General features: G+C 36.3%; 2 protein-coding genes across 2 annotated transcripts; both read left to right on the top strand.

The window, feature by feature from the left end:
- The first annotated feature begins 6,664 nt into the window (after positions 1-6,664).
- On the top strand, positions 6,665-8,391 carry LOC149793915 (uncharacterized). Its single transcript, XM_089969064.1, has 2 exons — positions 6,665-6,905; positions 8,021-8,391. Exons 1-2 carry the CDS (start codon positions 6,680-6,682, stop codon positions 8,389-8,391), a joined length of 597 nt encoding a protein of 198 aa, XP_089825190.1. The 5' UTR covers positions 6,665-6,679.
- A 186-nt stretch (positions 8,392-8,577) lies between these two features.
- LOC149793914 (uncharacterized) lies at positions 8,578-13,182 on the top strand. Its single transcript, XM_089969063.1, has 3 exons — positions 8,578-8,629; positions 9,038-11,179; positions 13,046-13,182. The coding sequence occupies exons 1-3, from the start codon at positions 8,578-8,580 to the stop codon at positions 13,180-13,182; spliced, it is 2,331 nt and encodes a 776-aa protein (XP_089825189.1).
- Positions 13,183-24,113: the final 10,931 nt, after the last annotated feature.

The raw sequence follows: 24,113 nt of genomic DNA, 5'->3' as shown, positions 1-24,113 counted from the left end.
ATAACCGGGGCCCCGATTGGCCGAGTGGTCTAAAGCGCTCTCCGTTACGGATCACTGCCATCTCATCTCTGTCTGCGTGGGTTCAAGTCTCGGATTCGGCTAATGTGGGTATGTGAGAAAGCTTGTCAGTAGCTTCTCGAGGGTCGGTGGTTCTTTCCGGGGTTTTCCCGGGTTCTTCCTCCACCATTAATACTGGCCGCCATGTATAGCCTATCGTGTGCTGAAAAATGGCGTAAAACCCTACAACAACAACAACAACAACAATAACAAAGTAGTTCAGTTTTGAATACCAGTCAAGTTAATCCAACAGTGTATTTTACATCTTCATTATTGAACTAACTTACCACAGATAACATTTGTAAATAATATTTAAAAAAAAGCCAAGTATAACATTCTGAAAGGAATTACTATCATGGAGATGAAATAAGCTAAAAGGATGAAAACATTATGTCATATACTATGACGTAAAGCAACACTTATTTAGTAAACAACATGATGCATAACTAATATTTTCCTATTAATGTAAAACCAAAATTTTAAAAATGTTTAATTATACATTGCTGCAATTGTCTGGAAATGGAAAATGTCATCTATTCATGACTTACAGGTAATAAAGTTGCAGATTTCATGGTTTGCAACAAAACAATATGCTCTCCTCGTGCTATTTTAGAAAGGGCATAACACGATATATCCAGGAACTCAAGAATATTTGTTTTTTTGGTGTGGTGAAAATGATATTTGTTCAAGAAATGCGGGTAATATAAAACAAGATTTACAAAACCTTTTATACAATATCGAGGTCATTTCTGATGTGATGAAGAATAATTTAATGTATACAGAGGCTTCCAAATTAAATACCTTAAAATAAAGCACTCAATATTAGAATTGGGTAAAATGTGATCTGCACAATTTAAAAAAAAAATACAAATCTATTGTGAAAAATTGCAGTGCGAAATAGGTTGTCAGCTAATACATGAGATATTTCCGCAATATGATTTAGGTTCTTTTTAGTTAATAAATCGACGTATGCCAGGTAAATATTTGCTTGGCCTTCATTGGCTGCACAGAAAATGATAATGTGTTTCATTTACACGTAGTCTAAACTGTATTTATACTGTATAAAATAAATAAGTTTGTTTCCATACTGGTTTTGAATACTGTACAACCCTTTTAAACAACAACCTCAGGCAAGTTAAACAAGTAGCCTCTGTAAAAAAAAAATTCGTCTTAAAGAGGTTAATTTCTTCTACTTGTTTGATGCAAAACTCTTATACATGTAACTATCGAAGAAAGGTACTTGCATAATGGTAGTGACATTTAAGGTAGATTCTAGTAATGTTATGCCTCATTTACAGCATATGTACATTTTCTCAAACGAATGTAGTTGCATATGATTGTATGAACTCTATGTACCTTACGGTAACTCGTTCATTTATCCCTTTGATACAAAATAAATGCCCATAACCTTGCCAAAGAAATGAAAATGTTTTTGTGACGACAATGTTTCAGCGCTAGCCTTAACATGTTTATGTTACTTAAAGTGACGTGTAGGAGTGGTGCTACTTTAACATTTAAATGAACTGTGTGCGCGTGTCACTATCATCACAATCATATGTACTTGCTTCTATTAATACCTACTGTCATCGAAACTATCATAAAGCCTAAAGACACAAAGAATGTGATTGTTGCTTACATTTAAAAACCAAATTCATGGCAAGATTAGATGCTGTTTGGCCAAGTATTGGTTCAAAATATGAACGTGTATATAAAGGATGACCTACAATATCATTATTATTTACATGAAAGAATATATTTTATCTATGGTTCGAATTAGAACATGTTGGAATTTTGCAATGAAATGGATTCTTCTACGTAATCAGGTTTACTCTGGATATCTGCGAAGACAAGCCTGAGTATTATTCTACAAAATAATGTAATTGCAATAAAAACCGAGTAACAAGGCAGTTATGGTGCATTTAATTGTCCGTAAACGGTCAGTCAGTTTGCATCGGTTTGCGTAGCGGTTTGGTCAACGTATTGAAGAATTGTTTTTCTTGAAATTATGTTATTTTGCCAATAATTCAACTGCCACTCTCACTCTCGAAAAAAGTATCCAAGCTGTCTGTTAAAAGAATAACAGACACTTATTATGGTTATTTTGCACTTGATAAGCAAATTGTATTCGTCATCAAAAAGCTGACATTATTGGGCTGGTTGGCCTATTATCACGAACTTTAATCATATTTAAGATTACATCAGTCAATCTTGCGCAGGTCCATAAGCTTCCGAAACATTGATAAAGACTTTCGAAACATTTTAAACACCATCTGCATAATTAAATATATGAACCTGCGAACTCAAACTTGTAACTTGTAACTTCACACGTTATTAAAGGTAGATAACACCCACAACTATTACATACCAGCATGTATGTATGTATGTATGTATGTATGTATGTATGTATATATGCGTGTGTGTAGGATTTAACAGCACGTCAGCACACTACTGGCTATATGTGTCAGATATAACGTGCTGAACTGACTACACAACAACGTTGAGAGATCGTATTATTAGTATTAACATCAACACGAGATATTTCAATAGTTAATTTGTTTACACACAAACATTGCGAGGACTTATCATGCGACATGTTTACACACCAACGTTGAGAGGACTGCAAAAATCAGGTGTGTATTCTCTTATTTTTAAAGCGATTAGTATGAATCTTAGAAAATTAATAAAGACATATTTTTTGCTATTAGGGATATCTTTAGCAAATCGTTTAAGTGACAATTGGTACACATTTCAAACAGGTCCTCCCAAGGTATGTCAGATAACATAGGGAAATATTGTTTTACACACTTTCTTTGCCTATTATCATATCCATCCAATATTTCGACCCACCCAATATGACCAAAATGTATTACGATCTAACTTAACAAATCACACAAATTCCAATATTTAAATTTTTTCACATGTTACTCCACATACATTAGGAGGAAGCATTAGGAGGATATCCTCCTAATGTTGGTGGAATACATGGGGTTTTCCTCCTAATGTAGGCGATCCGTGAACACACACACGCACAACCACACACACACACACACACACACACACACACACACACACACACACATATTTGTATATATAGCTGCCTAAGTGGAAAGTGATTATCCCAGGATCCTTTACTAAAAATGCGTAATAATATTAAATGAAATTACAGAAGGAGAATGAGTATTTGCCACTGTTACTGCTGCACAAACAAGGTTTTTCTCCAACAGAGACCAAAAAATATGGTACTCGACGCAAACATAAAGAGCCTAGGTATTGGGTAATTATGTATCAGTACATTTCTGATATTAAATGACCGGAAAACAAGACCACACCACTATATACTAAAGAGACCGGATATACCGTAGACCCTTTTAAATGTCGCCCCCTCCCACCAGAGAAAGAAACTAAAGCCAAGATGGATTTAATCCACTCCTCTCTACGGAAAGAAGATCGTAACCGACAAGATCGACATTGACTGCCGGAGAAATAGAAGTTTTCCCGCAGTAGCCATATGTACCGTGCAATAGTCCAATCAACCATAATGTGCTCGAGTATGGGTTGGACCTTTTAAAATCAATCAGCCGGTATGTAATGTTGATACTGACTGCGGGTTAAGCAAGACTTTTTCCTCCATCTACGAGTCAATATTACGCCATGGATTTTATTTAGATAACACTGCAGCGTCATATGGGAAATGTTATTTTAACATTAACATGAAATTTTCTCTATGACCAGAATCTTTCTTTTTTACAAATTGCCAGACTTAAAATAATTTCATATGTTATAAAATAATTTCATATGTTACAGTTGTAAAAACTATAGGGTTTAAAGGCTATTTAACATTACGCTATCTACTGTCCAGTATTTTAAGATTTACTGTTCCTCATCAACTTTTAGACTGCTATCCAGGAAGCACATTTTTAGTATTGTAAAACACCAATGTATAGTACAATAGAACACAACATTATTTGATTACTATCAAATTATCGTATTAATTATCGCTTTCACCTGCATATATAATTATATAGAGCTTTGTTTAAATTATCTCCTTCACTTGCATACAGCATTACAAATATGCTATAGAAAAGTATCTGTTGAAGAAACCTGGATGTTAAATAAGATGTAAGTTAAATAGTATTTAAATAGTTATAACAAATTGGAAGGCCTGGCGTTCCTTTTCAACTAGTAATCGCGCAATGGTTATTTTCGCTGAGTAAGATGGCGGCTGTCAGATTTCTAGGTGGAAATGACGTAATATGTAACCTCTGATCACCCACGTTTTTCCAAAGAGCGCCTTGAATATCATGGAAGAAACTAAATAAACCTTGTATTTGTATCTCTTTTGTTAGAGACGAATGCTTAATTAGAGTATACATTACCTTTACAGATAGTTTCATAGGGAGTAGGTATCAATCGACCTGCATTATGCTTGCTCGTATTTGAGACCTGGACTTAACACAATAAAATCTAAAAAAGATCAATAAAAATGTTCCGACTATTAAACAGTAACATCCCTTTACCTTGGTAAATGCCTTAGGAGTGTTATCAAGAGCAGGGTCTCGTGTTCAGTCACAAATATCGCCTGGTATCAACTAGATAGATAGCGTATTTGGAAGAGCACCTGTCGTCAAGATAACATAAACATCAAGGGCATTAAATAAGGAACACACATTAAAAGATGTTAATCCTACGTTGGTTTCATCTTTTCAAGATTTTGTTGTGGTTCGCCAACATCACTAAGGCAGGTAAGTGGAAAACAAATAATCAGAGTACAAACACACCTTTCTTAAGTGGCCACCTCTATACAGTGATAATTTTGTTTTTCTGAAAACAGCTACTTACTAAACACGAGTTCGTTCCTAAATTAGTCTTGGCTTACTGAACTTTGGAACATGGACTGTTTAACACGGGTTTTGATTACTACAGATCACATAAAGAAGATGGCCAAAGATGCCACTCGCTATAGATCGCCAATTCAAAAACGTTTACAAAAACAAAAGCATGGTAGAATGATGAAGTTAATCTCGTAAGAATTTGAGATGCATTGCCATGCTGTACTCAACGAAAAGCACTGGCTGTAATAATTTAATGCTTATTAATTGTTATATATATATATATATATATATATATATATATATATATATATATATATATATATATATATATATAGAGAGAGAGAGAGAGAGAGAGAGAGAGCTACGTCTTCCTCCTAAATTATTCTTTGACTAAACGTTTATACTGGAAGTTATAGATTGAAGATAACGTCACATCTGAAACAGAATGTTTTCTTTATGACCCTCAAGTCGCTGTCCATTTTGAATGGGGGCGGAACTGGGGTTGAGTGAGCCAAAGAGCATATTTATGTCATAGTAATGCAATATAGTGCGCAGATAATAACGATGATGAGCCACTAAAGTTTCCCTTTTATTATTATTGTTATTATTATTAACATTATTATTATTATTATTATTTAGTGAGTTTATGTATATCTTTTTAACGCTTCTTTGATAACATCCAAGCTTAACAAAGTATAACCGGTCAGGACGATGAAAATGTCTTTTTTCCCTTGTTCTATTGAGGGTTTATCCATTCGTCTAGTGACAACGTTTATGTACCAATCTCGTCACAGCCTATGCCAGGTTCGATTAATTCTTTGTGTTTGTTTCCATAGAAATTCACTAGAAGCGTATAAAGATCTTGAAAGTAATTCATACACGAAATGATCAAAGCTCAGGAAGACTAAACTAGATTATGTATTTGCTAACACCAGATGATGTACTTATATTTTGTTTCGGATTGTATGTTCATGCCATCTGATTTGTGTCTTGTAGCAACATATATTCGCATGTATTAATGACTTGTTTCTCACATTTGAGTCACGCCACCCGAGCTTGCAAGCTACGCCATATTTCGTGATGTCATACTTCCCAGGCCGCCACCAAACTACATACAAAGACCTCTGCAGTTGTCTCTCACAGCCTGTGCTGAAGAATGCACACATCATTGGGAGAAATCTGAACATATATGTAGATCATTTGAGTACATAGAAAAATCTGGATACTGTATTATGTTCAATGTAAGCGCTCTCTATCTAAGTAATGGCTATTTGGGTTTGAAACCAGCGAAGGGAACGGACTACTATGAAAGATCGAAAGGTTAGTAACGATATATGCTTATTGGAGTTTAGTATGTTGTTAGAACCGTCATAATATGCAAGAAGCATATGCTTTTAAAATTTACATACGTCTGTTCTAATTATGTCACATTTGACATCCTTACGTATCTGTAAACTACTGAATGTTATTTTTAAACGAAACGAAAATAGTTCAAAAGGTACGCCTTATTGCATGCATGTGTCAGGATTAAACTTTGGACAATTAAGAATCTTGCTACGTGCGTGTAATTATATTGAAAGATCACATGATCTAGTGTATACCATGTTATATGATCAGCGCATTTGCCCTTATGATCGTCTCCACTCATTCGTATGCACATTGTCTTTCTTTCCATTCCCATTGGAAAAGCACTTAAGACATGACCAGTGGAATAACATACCTTAATATAAAACGAATTATCCTATCTTTTCCTTCCGTTTTGCGCAGACATTTATGCTACTCTGTACATAATGGCACCAGAAACCGTTCTCAAGGATCAAAGCAAATACAGAGGCATTTTTAGCGACGCATCTTTAGAAGACTGTTCGAAGCATTGTATAAGTGCAGCAGAATACACGTGCAGATCGTTCGTATACAACAAAGATGCAAAAGTGTGCGCTCTCAGTGATGCCACAGCCTTCGGTGCAGCAGCCATATTGAAAGAACCAAAGTACGACTATTATCAGATGCATCCAGGTAACATATAATCAAAATGGTATTTAAACCGTGGATAAAAAATGTTTACAAGGAAAAGACATGTAACAATTGACATGTAGATAAAGTTTATTCATTGAGGAATTAAAATTAACTGACTAAAATAGTATACGCCAAATGCCATCAAAACTGTTGCTCTTAATGAATTCATCAATCCAATAAATACCCAAGATATTTTTGAAGAAATTTTCTCCAGTGCTTTGATGATGTTCTTTTGACAGGGTTCCCACATAAAAAAATAACAAAAAGATTCTTGTCTAATTCTTGTTTCTTTAAAAGTGTTTTGTTTCTGTTCCAAAAGATGATGTGGTTTTGTAAAAATATATGTTCGTTGGTATTGTCAAGTTACGATGCTCTCAATTTAACTGAATAGAGTCATGTTGATTGATTGTCAGATGCATGCCATCCTCTTGACTGATATTTACAGTAACTTGAAAAGTTACACAGTCGACATCCATGTTTAATGTCGTCATGTTAAGTGATGCTTCAAAATATATTTGACAAGCAATTATTCATATTGTTAAATGGTAAATGCGTCTTGCTTTTATCGAGTCTCACTTGTTAAATAAACCTGAACTATCATGCTATTAGTTTACATTTTTGTTGGGTTTTAATCTTTCATGCTAGACACTTTTACGTTCATGATGATGAATTTGACATGACTTCCCACAACTGAATAAACCATTTCTTTGAGCCAGTTCTTTAAATTCCCTAATTTTCTAAAAGTAACATTAGTAAAATACATGTGATAATCGGTGATGAAATATTAAAGATATTAAAAAAAACCACATGGGAAAAAGTAATTAGACCTAAAGATATGAAAATCTGCATCCTTGAGGTTATTTGTTTTTTTAAATTTAATAGATCATTTGCAGAAAAGGCTCTACCCGTCATAATGAAGAGTCCATTATTTTTAAACAAACAATTCTGAACATTAAGAAATATTAAAGAAATAACGATGAAACGAAAGAAGATATCTCATTATTAGTCTAGAATTGCTTATTAAAATATTAAAATTCTTATAGGGATGATTGAGGTATGACATTTTTGAGAGGTTTTCTTTTTACATGTCCAGGAGTTCTGCTTTCTATTTTTAGAGTGGCCTTGCAATGTGTCTTTACCATGGAACTACAAACCTCGAGTAATAGCCACACCCCGTTATCCATATCAGCCAATCAACAGGAAGACTTGTTATTTCAATTTAGAAGCTCCGCCTGCGAGACAAATAGCACTCACATTGACCTACTTTTACACTAATAAAGATACTTGCTCCGAAGGAACTGACGGTGTAACCATACACGATGGATGGAGTGAGCTAAACACAAAACTGGCTAGGCTGTGTCATAACTCCAGCAGTCTGCCATTGCACATAAAGTCCTCCAATGGAACCCTAACAGTAAAAATTGTGACCGATTCCTCAAATGTATCTATGGCAGCTGTGTATGAATTTGGTATGAAGGAAGTATGATATTATACGAGTTTGCTAACCAAACCTAGAGATCAAATCTACTGGTATATCATAATATATACTCATGCAAAATATATATGACATTCGTTCAAATTAAGATAATATATAAGAGTTATTTTGATAAAGGTTTGTAACTTGCATCGTAGCTATATTTCGGGAGATGGTTGAGATATTGAATTGGAAATTATGCCATCAATAAGTTGTATAACGTTCAAATTGCGATTGCAAGCTATCAATGGTTATGGTGGTCCCATGACGACAAAACTTGCTTAGACAATATTTAAAAAAATTTAAATGACATAACTTCGCACATATCACGAAACACCTATCATGGACGACGAATGCGAAAGTGCAACATAAAAATAAACCAGTTTCACAAATTTCAGGCAATATATTATCGTTACAGGACATATTCCTCATGGTAAATTTTTATGGGCACGATAGTCCTGATTGCAATTGACTGACACAGAGAAGGGTTTATTCATTTTTTCAACAACAAAATAAACCCACATGAAAATAGTTTTCTTCCCAGATGTCTTTTTTATTAAAAGGTAATAGAATACTTAGACTATGAAAAGTTAATATTTCATTTTACCAAACGAGGAACATTTCCATATCATTCAATTCGTTTTTCAACTTTTTGCAGAAGATGCCGACGGTTGTGACGGACATCTGTGCCAGAATGGTGGACTTTGCAAGTCATCAGAGGCGGGTTACAGTTGCATTTGCCCAGACAATTTTACGGGCAAGCTTTGCCAGAATAATTTGGATTTTTGTGCAAACAATCCCTGCCTTTTCAATGGAACGTGCCAAAACTTATATGATACATTCAAGTGTCACTGCTTGAAACAAACAACAGGAAAGAGGTGTGAAATTGTGTTGGATGCTTGCGAAAATAATCCGTGCCGGAATGGCAAATGCGCGCTAACTACCTTTGGTCATGTGTGTCACTGTAATGAAGGATATACTGGTAATATATGTGACGTTAAAATTGACGAGTGCAGCAAGAATGCATGTGGCGCAGGTACTTGCATAACCTTGAAAGATTCATACAAATGTGTGTGTCCTTCACACTACACTGGATTGCATTGCGAAAAGACAGTATGGAAACATGAATGCGGCCAAGAGATTTGTGAGTATGGGATATGCGGTGTCAATGAAAGTGGTTCTTATTGCAAATGTTTTCCCGGATTTACCGGTTTGAGGTGTGAAATTAACAAAGATGACTGTCTCATCAATTCGTGTCAACATGGTGGTAAATGTCATGACCATATCAACGCGTTTCGATGTGAATGTCTCGAGGGCTATTCGGGTCGGCTTTGCGAAATAGACTTGTCAGACCATTGCCAATCAAATCCGTGCTTAAATGGTACCTGTGCATCAAATTCAAAAGGATACACTTGCACTTGCAATCCTGAATATACGGGTGCGAATTGCGAAACAGCTTTCGATTCATGCAATCCTAACCCTTGTCACTACGGTAAATGTATCAGACGTGGTCCAGCCTACGTGTGCATTTGCCTTCAGGGATTTACGGGGAACACCTGTGACGTCAAAATAAATCGATGCAAAGAAAACCCATGCGGGCCACATGCAATATGTATCGATGGCGTGATCGAGTTTACATGCAAGTGTCATTTAGGTTACACTGGAAGATATTGTGACACCGTAATAGACAATTGTGTTTCGGTGCATTGCAATAATGGAAAGTGTATCAGCAATGTAAATGGTTATAAATGCGACTGTCTGCCTGGTTTTATCGGACAACATTGTGAAATAAAACTGAATCCTTGTTACAATAACCCGTGCTTGAACGGAAGTCGTTGCATACCTAACAGTGATGGCATTAGATATATTTGTGAATGTCAAGAAGGTTTTACTGGTCAACACTGTAGCGAGAATATTAATGAATGTGAATCGGCACCATGTAGTTACGGTGCTTGCAATGATGGCGTCAACTCATTTTCATGTACATGTCACCATGGTTACACAGGGATCACATGCGGTCAACAAATAAGTCATTGCACCAGCAGACCGTGCGCACATGGGCAATGTATCGACAATGGGGATTCGTATACGTGTTCGTGTCTCAAAAACTACACAGGTGAAAGATGTGAGAATATAATTGACAACTGTCTCGACGTATTCTGTGGGCATGGGAGGTGTATTAGCGTAGACGATGGTTATAAATGTGCATGTGACGTATATTTCACCGGTACAAATTGCACTACACGTCTCGACCCGTGCAGATATGTTCCGTGTGTCAATGGAACTTGTGAATGGAGAAACGACACCGTCATCTGCAACTGTTATCCAGGTTACACTGGTAAAAACTGCGATGAACGCATGTTGGAAAGAAAGGAGTGTAATAGGTACAATGCAAGTGGAAAATTAAACTGTGATTGCGATGATAACGGCGATAAAAAAGATTGTATGACGATCGATGATAAAAACAGTAACAGCTGTCAAACTGCAACGTGCGCGCATGGGCAATGCACAGAAAAGGGATGTTTGTGCGAAGATGGTTATTATGGCTATGACTGTAATAACAGTGTCGAAACAATATCGTCTTGTGGCGACTTATATTGCATCCATGGTCGATGTAGGACAAGTGGAGAGAAAGGTTGCGAATGTTTCCAAGGCTACGAAGGGTCATCGTGTAACTTGACTTTTGACCCGTGTGTCCCTAACCCTTGCAACAATGCAGGAATATGCGTCAGTGAAGGAGTAACTGCAAGTTGCGTTTGTTCAGAAACATACACAGGGGTCAAGTGTGATGTGGGCATAGGTATGTTAACGTTATGTATTCGGAATATGTATATCTCAATGATTTTAGAAGGACAAACTAAATAAATCAATAATATACCATATTTTATGATTCAGCTAGGGGTAAGCGTAACAGAAATATTTATCTAACATGGTAAACAGATTTGTACGAGGAAATGAAGATTATTCTTCGAGACAAGCAAACGTGTGCTGGCAGGATTAATGTGATAATACGATCTAACCAACCAAAATTAAAAGGTAGGAGAAACAAGAAGGCACTTACTTTTAATGTTTGCACGATTCTCACGTTGGACAATTTGCCTTACATTTTATTACTCAAATCTGAATGGATGACTGAGTGATTGAAATATCTGCAAGTGTTGGGAGCATGCATTTCTTAGGAATGCCTGTGTGTACGCTATAACATAAACCAGCATGCAGCTCTTATAAATGCGTATTGTCTTCTATAAAATATATGAGCACACAATTCTTATGAATGCCTTTTTTATGCAAAAAAATGTACGAGCATACATTCGGATGAATTCCTAGTGTACGCAACGAAATGTACGAGCAAGCAGTTCTTATAAATCCGTATTGTATGTTGTAATTGCACGAGCACGCAGTTTTTATGAATGCTATTATACGCTACAAAATGTACGAACATGCAGGTCTTATGAATGCCTATTGTACGCTACAAAATGTACGGGCATGTAGTTCTAATAAATGTCTATTGTATGTTATAAATGTACGAGCGTGCAGTTCTTATGAATGTCTGTTGTACGCTATAACATGTACGAGCTTTCAGTACTTGGGAATGCCTGCTGTACGCTATAAAATGTACAAGCATAGCATGCAGTTCTTATGAATGCCTATTGTACGCTATAAAATGTATGAGTATGCAGTTCTTTGAATACCTACTGTATGATATACAACGTACGAGCAAGCAGTTCTTGAAATGCCTATTGTACGCTATAAGACGTACGAACACGCAGTTCTTTGAATGCCTATTGTACGCTATGCAGTTCTTATGACTTTCTACTGTATGCTATAGAACGAACGAGCACGCAGTTCTCATGAATGTCTATTGTACGCTACAAAATATACGAACACTCAGTTCTTTGAACACCTACTGTTATGCTATAAAACGTATGTGCACGCAGTTATTTGAATGCCTATTGTACTCTACAAAATGTACGAGTGCGCAGTTCTTTGAATACCTACTGTATGATATACAACGTACAAGCAAGCAGTTCTTGAAATGCCTATTGTACGCTATAAGACGTACGAGCACGCAGTTCTTTGAATGCCTATTGTACGCTACGCAGTTCTTATGACTTTCTACTGTATGCTATAGAATGAACGAGCACGCAGTTCTTATGAATGCTTATTGTACGCCACAAAATGTACGAGCACGCAGTTCTTTGAATTCCTACTGTATGCTACAAACATACGAGCGTGCATTTCTTTGAATGCCTATTGCATGCTACAAAATGTACGAGCGCGCAATTCTTTAAATGCATATTGTACGTTAGAAAATGATCGAGCACATAGTTCTTATGAATGCCTACTGTATGATATAAAACGTACTAGCTCGCGGTTCTTTAAATGATTAATGTACGCTACAAAATGTACAAGCACGCAGGTCTTTGAATGCCTATTGTACGCTATGATATGTAAGAGCACGCAGTTCATATGAATGCCTACTGTATGCTATAAAACGTACGAGCACGCGGTTCTTTACGCTATAAAATGTATGAGCATGCAGTCCTTAGGAATGCTTATTGTACATTATTAAATTTAACTGTTTAATTGATCCTATCCAAAGTTAAACATTAACGAAGATGCTCTGTGAAAATTTTGTGAACTCCAGCATGCATATATATTTCAGAGGAAGCCAGCCAAAATGATGATGTAAATGATAAGAAAATAACAGCACTAATTATAGGCATTTGTATAATTGGATCTCTGTTTGTTGGGACAATAATTCTCAGTGCCATCTGTATATGGAGACGTTCACACAGGTAATTAGCTTGCTCTCTATTTCTCTCTCTCTCTTACATTAGTACGTTTAATTGTGTTTATATTTTGTATGATTTTATTTCATAAGCATTGCGCGAGTAAGCTTATAAAACTCCCGATTATCACGAGATTTTCGTAAATATTAATTAAAGCTTATTGCAAAAGAAGTAAGATACCCAAAATAATCTTGTGAATGTTAGTCCTAAAATAATATTTAAATATTTTCAATATATGGTAACCTTAAAAGTTCATGTTTTTAAATGAGTCAAATTATACTATTTTCTAGAGGATCGATATACTTTACATCAGCACTGGAACATGAGAATGCATTGGGTGGAAAGCGGTTCAACGCCAAGGATATTCATGACAGCATGTATTATGGGTAATATTCACATAGCCTTTGAGTACAAATACATAATTTAAATTCCATCACTTAACAAATATGAAGGAAAACAGACAGAGACAGTAGCATACTGTTATCTTTAATTCTCATGTTTGGCTTTACTTACGAAGTGTGTGGAGCTTGGGGGGGTGGGGGTGGGGGGGGGTGCGCGAACGTGTGTGTGTATGTGTGTGAGTGTGTAACTCTTTTGTTACAGCGTTGGCCTCTTAATTAATCCCAGGGACACGTGTTCGATACACGCACAGGCCAGTCCAGGTCAAATGCCTCAGATGGTCGTTATGAAATGCACTCACCTCCAACTATCTCAGTATGATACGGTCAATGATATGTTAAAGTACCGTTATAATCCACAAAGACAAAACAAACAGACAGATACATTGCAAATGGCATCGTCCATGGATTACATAACTTTACATCATTCTTTTTCTAACAGAAGTAATTTTGTTTCAAAAATGTGGATATCGATACTTACTGGTTTGAACTCAGATGATAAACTGGCAGGTAAGAAGATAAATAATGAAACAAACGAACGAATTATTTAATGTAATATTTGTCTTTATTTTGTAATTGCCTTTGATTAAACAACTCAAAGTTTAAAAATACACGTTTTGCACTGTTCTGAGTACGTTTTGTACATTTATATATAGTAAGTCTTAAGACACAAAGACAGACAGACAGTGTTGTTATCTTTTTAGTTATCAAGCGTAAATATCTTACCTCCGTGAACATTGTGCAGGTTAATATTTAGGTTTCGATAAAACTACAATTGTAGTTTAAAAAGACAGTGCGTAATCAATGCGTGCTCTTTACAAATTGAAGTATCCAATAATGTCTTTTGTCTAGTGTCGTTGATAAAATGCATTTTTGTTATTTATAATTTTAAAAAAAAAAACACTTAAACTTGACATAACTTTGCAGAGCGCATTTCGCACAAAATTATTTATGAATAATTCTAATTGAGTTGCACGCAGACGACAAGGAAACCATGTAAGTCAAGTAAAAGTATGTCGACTACAAGAGGAGCATACGAAAATGAGTTGAGGTGGGTTACAAGCAATAATTTCATAGTAGGGTTAAAATTAGTCCAGCAATATTTAAGAAATATTGACATACATACATACATACATACATCCATACATACATACATACATACATACATACGTACGTACGTGTGTGCGTGAGTACATACATACATACATACATGCATTCATGCATGCATGCATACACACACACAAACACCCACACATACATACATACATACATACATACATACATACATACATACATACATACAAGAGATTGCTCTTTTCGGCATTTGAATCATGAGTAGAGATGATCAATGTACTTTATAGTTTGTTTATTCAAAAAGTCCGGAAGATAGCAATTGATAATTGAATTAATGTGCTATCCCTGAGGTCGCGAGCTCGAACCCTGGCCGAGTCATACAAAAGACTTATAAAAAATGGTACTAACAGCTGCCTCGCCTGGCGCTCAGCATTAAGAGGTTATTGTTAGGTCTGGTCGGCCTGGTGTCAGGATAATGTGACTGGGTGGGACATGCCGATATATGTCTGCGGCATGATGTCAGTGCTAGACATCACTATAAACTGCCACACTGCAGACATCGTAGCGATATGACTGAACTATTGTTAAAGCTACGTTAAAAATCCAAATCACACACAAACACAAAAAGACAGGCACATACACACACTGTGATATCACTTGCTATTTGTGTCCAAGAATCCAGAAGACAGTATTTGATATTCTCTGTCTATTACAATCATATATTTTACCATGTGTGCTTATTTCCAGGCAACATTACTATCGTGAACCTACCACATTCACCGATGAAACAGAGAAGAAGTTTGAAGCTAGGTAATATTTCGTTTATGTTTGATTAGTCAAGTGTGTTTATTTATATACATATGTCAGCGAAACCTCACAGTGGTCTCAAGCGCTCACCGTTGCGGATCACTGCCATCTCACACCTGGGTTCGAGTCTCAGACTCGGTTAACGTGGGTACGTGAGAACGTGGTTCTTCCCAGGGTTTTCCAGGGTTCTTCCTCCACCAGTCATACTGGCCGTCATGTATAAGCTATATTGTGATGAATATAGGTTTCCTGTGGGTCACTGGTTCTACCCGAGGTCTTTCCGGGTACTTCCTCCACCAAATACACCGCCGGTTATGTATATCCTATCATGTGCTGAGAAATTCCTGTTAAACTCCACAAAACTAAACCAAACATTTAAAGAAAGCAGTGAAACGAAAGGGGCTTATTTGGACTATTATAGGCTGATACAAGCTACTCTGATTGTTGTTGTTGTGGGGTTTAAGATAGGCTATGGTGGTTAGTATTAATGGTGGAGGAAGAACCCTGGAAAACCCCGGAAAGAACCAACGACCCATGAGAAGCTGCTGGCAAGCTTTCTCACATACCCACATAGGCCGAACCGAGGCTAGAACCCACGCAGAGCTTATGTTGCTTGAAACGTTTTGGTCTAGAGTTTACTCTGACCATATATTGTGCACCACTTTACGACATTGCGAATAAATGCAATATAAAGTATTACAAGGTATCTTGGCATCAAGAAAATACACGAATATGGTTAATTTTGCTAATACGACTGTCTATTTTCGTCTGAAAATGGGAACATGCGCAATAATAAGTAGTCACTGTACTATACTGGTGGTTCTTTGCATGGACTCAAAGGGCATGGCACAATTTCATAAATTTCTCTAGATATTTTGTTTGCTATTAGTGATAGCTGTATACCTATAAATCACTTATTCATTTGGCTAAGTATTATTTTTATATGCAGTCTTTTGAAATGTAGTCTCATAGTCGGTCAGTAATTTAATTATTCTATGTATTTTGTAAGTATTGGAGAGATATTATTGCTTCAAAGAGCAAATTTAGTTTTCCGACAGGTGATCTGCTATTCCAAATCTTGAATGACTCTTTATCTCTCCATAAAGCACGCGGTATTTTGTCTTCTTTATGTATTAAATTTAGTAAAATGTTGAAAATATTGATGTGAAAATCAAAGAAATATTTTTCCGTAAGAATTTTTTCTTTGCATAATTTTTGATATATATGTATGAAAGTAATAATATAATAATAATAATAATAACGATAATAATACCAATAACAACAACAACAAAAATAATAATAAAAATATGGTTTAGCTTTATTGCACTGCAAATACAATTGCTTAGAAATGACAGACAGTGTAGAACTCTCATTTCAAGTTTTGTTTTATAATTTAATCGTGACTCTAGCCATAATAAACCAAACCAATAGTTCTTAGTGCTATAGAAGGTTTTAAGATATTGAGGTACAAAATAAACTAATTTCAGAATTCATTTAATGCAAATTAACCAAAATGAAGAATTAAGTTAAAATCTTATATTAGTGAGGTTGTAAAACTTGTCAAAAAGAAAGGCTCGCTCACCTCCATCCCAATTAGCATCCATCATGCACAATTCTTAAGAATCTAAATGTATATAATCTTCTGTCTGATATTTCCAAATATTTTAGAAACATTTCTCAAATGCATCCCACATAATTAATGAAAAAGGTTTCATGTAATGAATTCTGTGATCGGGATTTTAAACATCATTTTGTAGCTATGACGTTCCGAGACCAAATGTGGGCAATCTTACTTCAAATAGAAAGGAGGATCGACAGTCAACAAACCCTTTCCGAGCAGACATCCCTATTTCTGGATATAAAGAGCTGTCCACCGATCGCAAGAAAAGGTTACTTATACATAAAATTGATATTAATCTTTCAAACTGACTTAAGCTTGTTTTGTAATTTTGCATTTTAACATTTATTAATTCGATTTTTTAATTTTCTTTTAATTTTTTTATTACAACCAATATTTTCTATTGATGTCGCTCTTCCCCCACCGCCAAATATTTACGTTTGATTCGCAATATTATAAAAAGCAACCCATTTAAAATGACAGGGTTAAGGAAAAGAGTACAATTTGACATTTTTGCCGCAAATACAAAGCATTCGGAAACCATGGTAGATATATCGGAAAACCATTATAAAATTTACGTATCATGTACATGCTTTACTCCATGCTGAATGTTAAATTCGGGTCGAAGTCACAGCAGGATTTAATATGAATTTCAAATGATTCTGTAAGTTTTCAATACGAAAGAGAGATTACTGAATTCATTTATGTGCTTAGTTCAGCGTCCAATATCACAATAAGTTCAAATTAGTTCGATGGACATTTTGTCATGAACTATCTTCCATCCCTTTTCATCTGTAACCCCGGCCGAGTCATACCAGAGACTTATAAAATGGTAGTCGCAGCTGCCTCGCCTGGAGCTCAGCATTAAGAGGTTAGTGTTAGGACCGGTCGGCCTGTTGTCAGGATAATGTGACCGGGTGGGACATGATGCTACATGTCTGCGGCATGATGCCCCATTGCCACACATCACTATAAACTGCCACACAGCAGACATCTTAGCGATATGACTAAAATTGTTAAAGCTACGTTAAAAACCCAAACAACACAAACATACTTTTCAATTTCTTGAGATGTTTATTTTAATAGAATTTTTATACCTCCGAAATATTAGTGGGATACGATATATATATTTATAGTATTCAAGGAAATGGATTTCTTGACAATTTTCAATATTCATGGCAAAGAGGTAGATACCAAATATAAATCAGAGAGAAATATAAATCAAAGCTATTTCAAACTGTTTCAGTTTTGAGAGAGTGATCATATTTGGTAAATTGACCATGTTTAACGTCAGTGAGAAGATAATAATGAAATTTTCTAATCACTGATGCGGCCCCCATGACAGAGAAATAAATGGGGTGAGGGGTCAGAGGTAACAGTGACATAGGTTATAAGGACTCTTCCTTTTAATCTAAACTCCGTCTTCACCAGTTTAGGGAACGTCATCATCGTTCGTATAATGGATCTAGAGGATGAGTAGATGGCAACGAAGGTTCCGAATCCTGGATGAATGCCCAGTAATAAGAGTGGAGTTGAGGGGGGTGGGGGGCAGGGTTGGAAATCGGATATAAAAAAGTGCGGACATGTGCCATGGTTTCTACCTCTAGAAAGAAAGAAAACCTATTACGATCAAACTTACGATAGTGTAATTATGAAGTATTCCTAGACAATTTTGTCATGTACCATGCCAAAATATCGCGCCCTAAGATCAAATTCAACGTTATTGACAGATTGAATATTCTTTCTCGCAATTTCGGTATCAGTTTATATTTATTGGGTTTATTTTGTTCTTTTTTGTTGCTTTTGTTTTCGTCACAAAGTATACCTCCATTTAATCCCAAACGTACGTATACAGCATGTTTATTTTAGTGTTGTTTGCTACTTGTATGATCGCGTTTCAGAAGTCTTGATCACACTAGGCAGAGGTTTCAAAATTACGGACATATATTACCAAGGCTTTAAGGTTATCTGTGGTAAAATTTTACTGTTAGCACTGATATCAAGACGGGTACTACAGGGATCGCATGCAATGCTTGTTTTTTATGTACTATACAACATCGAAATCTTGACCATATTTGTTATTTTACAGTCATGAGGAAGATTTTCAAAAGTTATTAGACAGCTTTGTTGATCAGAGAGATTACCTTTCGTACAAGCACTCCTTACGGTAAGTATTTCATAAATTAAAGATTTTATTTCGATGACTTCATAACTGGTGAAAAACTAGTTAGCATAGAGATTGTAGTGTACCTTGCTAGTTAGCATAGAGATTGTAGTGTACCTTGCTAGTTAGCATATAGAGTGTAGTGTACCTTGCTAGTTAGCATAGAGATTGTAGTGTACCTTGATTGTTAGCATAGAAACTGTAGTGTACCTTGCTAGTTAGCATAGAGATTATAGTGTACCTTGCCCGGAGACAGGTTACAACATCCCACTTGGACGGGCCTGGGCGGAATTTGGACCTATGAGTTACAACTCACTGATTTTGAATCCGGCACACTTGTCCTTGCTCCACTCCCTAATTTTGGCTGAATTACCTCGCTCGTGTACACCATACTCGGTGCACGTATACTGCTGAATCTATTTTTCTCGTAGAACAAACACTAATAACTACTTAAATGAAACAAAACCGAACAGGCCATTTAACTAGGGATAGCCCGGATGCTGAGGTTTCAATAACTACGCATTGAATATTCTATAATTTACTCACGAAGCATGCTCCAATGTGTGACCAATTATTCTCGGGATTTCTGTCTTTCGTACCTTTAATTTTTATACTACACATACACATTCTAGCACACAGACACTCGGGTCATCTAGTCCGAGTCTTTCACGTCAGCATGCAGAGATTTAACGCCAGATCCAATCCCTTATTTCAAAGTCCGTTTAGTCCGCCTAAAAGATGGTCGAAGTTTGCCGGCCATTATAAAATAATCATGAATCCATGGGAATGTGTGTCTTGCAACGATCGTTAGCCTAATTAATTATCTGTTATGTCAGACAATTATAACGGTCTCTTTACTGATATAGTAACTTTTATACCAGTTGTTTCACATACCAATGTTGTCTCCGACTTGAACAATCATTGGTGTAAATCATAATTTCTGAAAGATAAACACAACAGAGCTTTTGTATCATAACTCTTTGATTTCAACCTCTTAATATGAGTGATAACTTGTTCGATGTTTATAATTAAATAGAAACATACAGTAGCGATATTATGCTGACTTTTTAAACAATTTATTTCTTCGTATATTTTTAGCTGCGGAAACCCACATGTACACCAAATACAAGGGGCAGTAGAGGGAAAGAGCGAAGCCTGAACGCACAATTATTATCAAACAATAGCGATAGTAGAACAATTGATATTTTTCAAAAAAGAATATACTGTAGATATCTACCTGTCACAACCATTTTATATACAATTATAAAGATGCATGGTTCATTTTCTGCTTTTATTTGTTACCCAAAAAGATTTTAGTGGTATTATGGACAGTTAAGGTTCCACCACTGTCAACACTTCTTTAGCTAAATAGTAGAGACATATGCAACAATGCTAAAACTTTCTTCATTTATTCTATAGCATCTGATTCTGACGGGTTCCTTGACAATGTTAGCATGCAGAGAATACAAGATAATGTTCTCACTCTCAGTAACAGTCTGTTTTCCTGCTTTTAAAGCACAAGATTTGGACACCCAATCAAGTGAAAATCGGGAAATATGTACATTTCCTTATTGTACTTTCCTTGTATTTATTTTGTTCTATGGTTTCCTACCCTGCATGAAACTCCATCCTCGAATCACAGGGCCGACAAATTCCGCCATCTCTATATCAAACATCAGGAACGGCCTTAGGGCAAGGCGAGCAAGACGGTTGCCTTGGGCTTCGCGCCTTCAGGGTCCCGCGCTCTACTTTACTCCACAAAAAGGCATACTAGAAGAACTCCACCGGCCGGCCCAGGGTGGTGCATTGAGCCTCGCGAATTATAATGCCAGGTCTTTCATTTATTAACTAGCTAAGCAGAAGATAGGCTGGTTGTTGCCATGCCGAATTAACACACCACCATGGCCCCAGTTTCTGCTAAATAGGCAATATGTTCAAAAATATAAAAAATGTGTTCCATTCCGGTGGTCATTGACATTGTATGCATTCTGGTCGAGGTTTACTTTTCACAGAGTATGCATTGGCCAGTTATTTGCATCTTATACATGAACAGCACAATGCCACTTCATTCTCTGTAATTTTTTTAATTTGTTTATTTTAGGAATGCCACACTCAAATCATGAATTTAATGTTTCAAATTTTGATTATGGAGTAGTCGTTCCACTTATTTTTTCGATGTATGCAGAATATGCCGATTTATATTTTCGAGTCCGTACATGGAATCTTGAACGCATCACAGCTTTGGTTATTTATCTGCCAATCTGCTGCCCTTAATACTAATGCGACAAATCAGCCAAATATACAGAATAGTTTTGTGTCCAGGTTTTATTACCATCGTTGGTACCTAATGTTCAACAAACATTCTATTTTCACGAAATGTATCCATTATTGAATATACAGCTTGAGGATAATGTCCCCTATTCAACTAAATACATGAAACTCGCCGAAACCAGAAATACATGTGGTCGAGTTTTGAAGTAAGGAACGTTGAACAACAGGTAAAACAATAAAAAAACCACTGTAAACTCTACTTATATTTGTCCACTTATGATCTAGCTGCAAATATAAAACACTCTCAACGTTCAATGGAAAAGTGTGGCTTATAAAATTTGAATTTCGATGACTTTGCAGATTATGTACATGTTTTCATGAAATAACTATGTTGATTAGCAGTTTACATATCATAGCAATTTACAATATCAAGTACATACTCCAGTTGGTACCACTGAGTTTTAGATTTCAAAGGCTGATGTTTAGCTAATGTATGGGCGCTGCCCATACTAATGTTTCTTAATATAGACTCAGATCATGAATGTATGTCCAGATCATGAATGGTCATATTTATTTGTACGTTAGCCAGCACAGAAAGAAACGCTAATATGCAACATGCCGATAAAGCAATCTTTTTAACAAGTCCCGGAAGAGTACGCACACTTGTCACGGAATAAAGCAAACATCCGGAGTACACAACAAGACCGCCCTACCACTGTTTATATCCTTTGTCAAGTCTTCTTACACATGAACACTTTTAACCTGATGCTGAGAAAGTATATTTGAAACGCCTTAAATATGCTGTTGAGGTAACATGATCTATTGTGTGGCGCTGTGCTGTTCGGTTACCTAGTGAGACTTAAATGGACATCCATGTACATAACACCGTCGAATGAATGCTGGTTCAACTACATAAAATGTCTGATCAAAGGTGTGTGTGTGTATGTGTCTGTGTGTCTATATGTGTGTATTTCCGTGTGACTGTGTCTGCGTCTATCTGTATGTGTGTATATGTGTCTGTGTTGTTTGGATTTTTAATGTAGCTTTAAAAAAAAATCAGTCATATTGCTACTATGTCTAGAGTGTGGCAGCTTATATTGATGTCTAGCAGTGGGGCATCATCATCATCATCATTTAAATTATATTTTATAGACGTGTTCGCCCATACGGACTATTTAATTGATTCCGGAGGAAGGAATTAGAGCCTCATCCCTCAGGCATTACTGTGCATAAAAGGAACTATTTAATTGAGCCGTCAGGTCTTGGGTCAATATGACTGGCTTCATAGACCCTAGCGACCTGAATGTAAGGCTATACCAGAGTGGGGATAGCTCAGCACACTCAAGTTTAAGGTACAGGACCAGAAAATAATGACCTTACCGACGCACTTCTATTCTAATTAATGACTCAGCAAGGACAGAAATAACACGAGTCAAACCCTCGATAGACGAAATCAACCAAAAACTTTCATTAACACCCACCGGAAAACCACGAATCACAATAAAAATTACCAAAACAAACATGGATAAGGAAACTGATAACCCCACCCTAACCTACAAAATCCAAAACCCAGAAACCAAGGAAAATCATACAGCAATATAATCAATCTCTCAATCAGCAACCGCATATTTGACACAACTTTAAAACACAAAACAGTAACAAAACCATTCATTGCAGCCAAACCCGAGGGCCGTCAAAAGACACCAAAAATATAGAACAAGACGAACAAAGGGAAATGGCAGAACTCTTAGATAGTCAATTCTGGAACACAACAATTAAAACACAAGTAACTAAGCAAACGTACCTAGGTAAAGGGAAGCTACCCATGAAAGAACTAAACAAAGAGACGCAACCCACAACAAACCTACTAAAATCGACTAACCATGAGCAAAATCAAACCAAAATAACCATGAACAACACTAACGAAAAGGAATTAAATAGGCAAACCCAAAATCAGAAACCACAAAAACCAGACCATAAACCGCCCCCCCCCCCCCGCGCTTTTTTCCCCAATGTCGGTGGGGAAGTTTATAATATTTATATAAGTAATGCCCTTATTTAAATTTTGTTCTTTGAGGAAATCTTGATAGGTCGTTGGGGACCCTGTTTTATGTTGTTCAGTAAACTAGATTCCATACAGCATAAGGACATATAAGGACATAAGGCACTAATCATCCCTAGAAGAGCTCCAAATAATGACAGGGGCATCATTCTGCAGACATATCGCATGATCTCCCGCCCAGTCACATTATCCGGACACCAGGCTGACCAGTCCTAACACGAACATTTAAATGCTGAACGCCTAGCGAGGCAGCTGTTAGTACCATTTTCATAAGTCTTTGGCATGACTGGGCCGGAATTCTAACTCGCGACATCAAGCATCCGATGCAGACGCTCTAACCACTAGACTACTGGAGCGGTCGTCTGATGAGATATTTTCTGGTGCTTGTTAAATTATGTAACTTCAGTGGGCTGCCAATATAAATCATATGTTCTTGGTGTATGAAACCCAAATTTATATTTTGCCTATGGTTTTTGAGAAGTTTGGTATGATCAGGGTACAAATTATGATATAGCTTTTATAGGAATTTTTACACAGAGGCATTCTG

This window comes from Sinohyriopsis cumingii, chromosome 8 (assembly GCF_028554795.1).
Source record: "Sinohyriopsis cumingii isolate HCF-2022 chromosome 8, ASM2855479v2, whole genome shotgun sequence".
Taxonomy (NCBI): Eukaryota; Metazoa; Mollusca; class Bivalvia; order Unionida; family Unionidae; genus Sinohyriopsis; species Sinohyriopsis cumingii.
The sequence above is the reverse complement of the archived record's forward strand: the minus strand, read 5'-3'. Positions and strand labels throughout refer to the sequence as shown.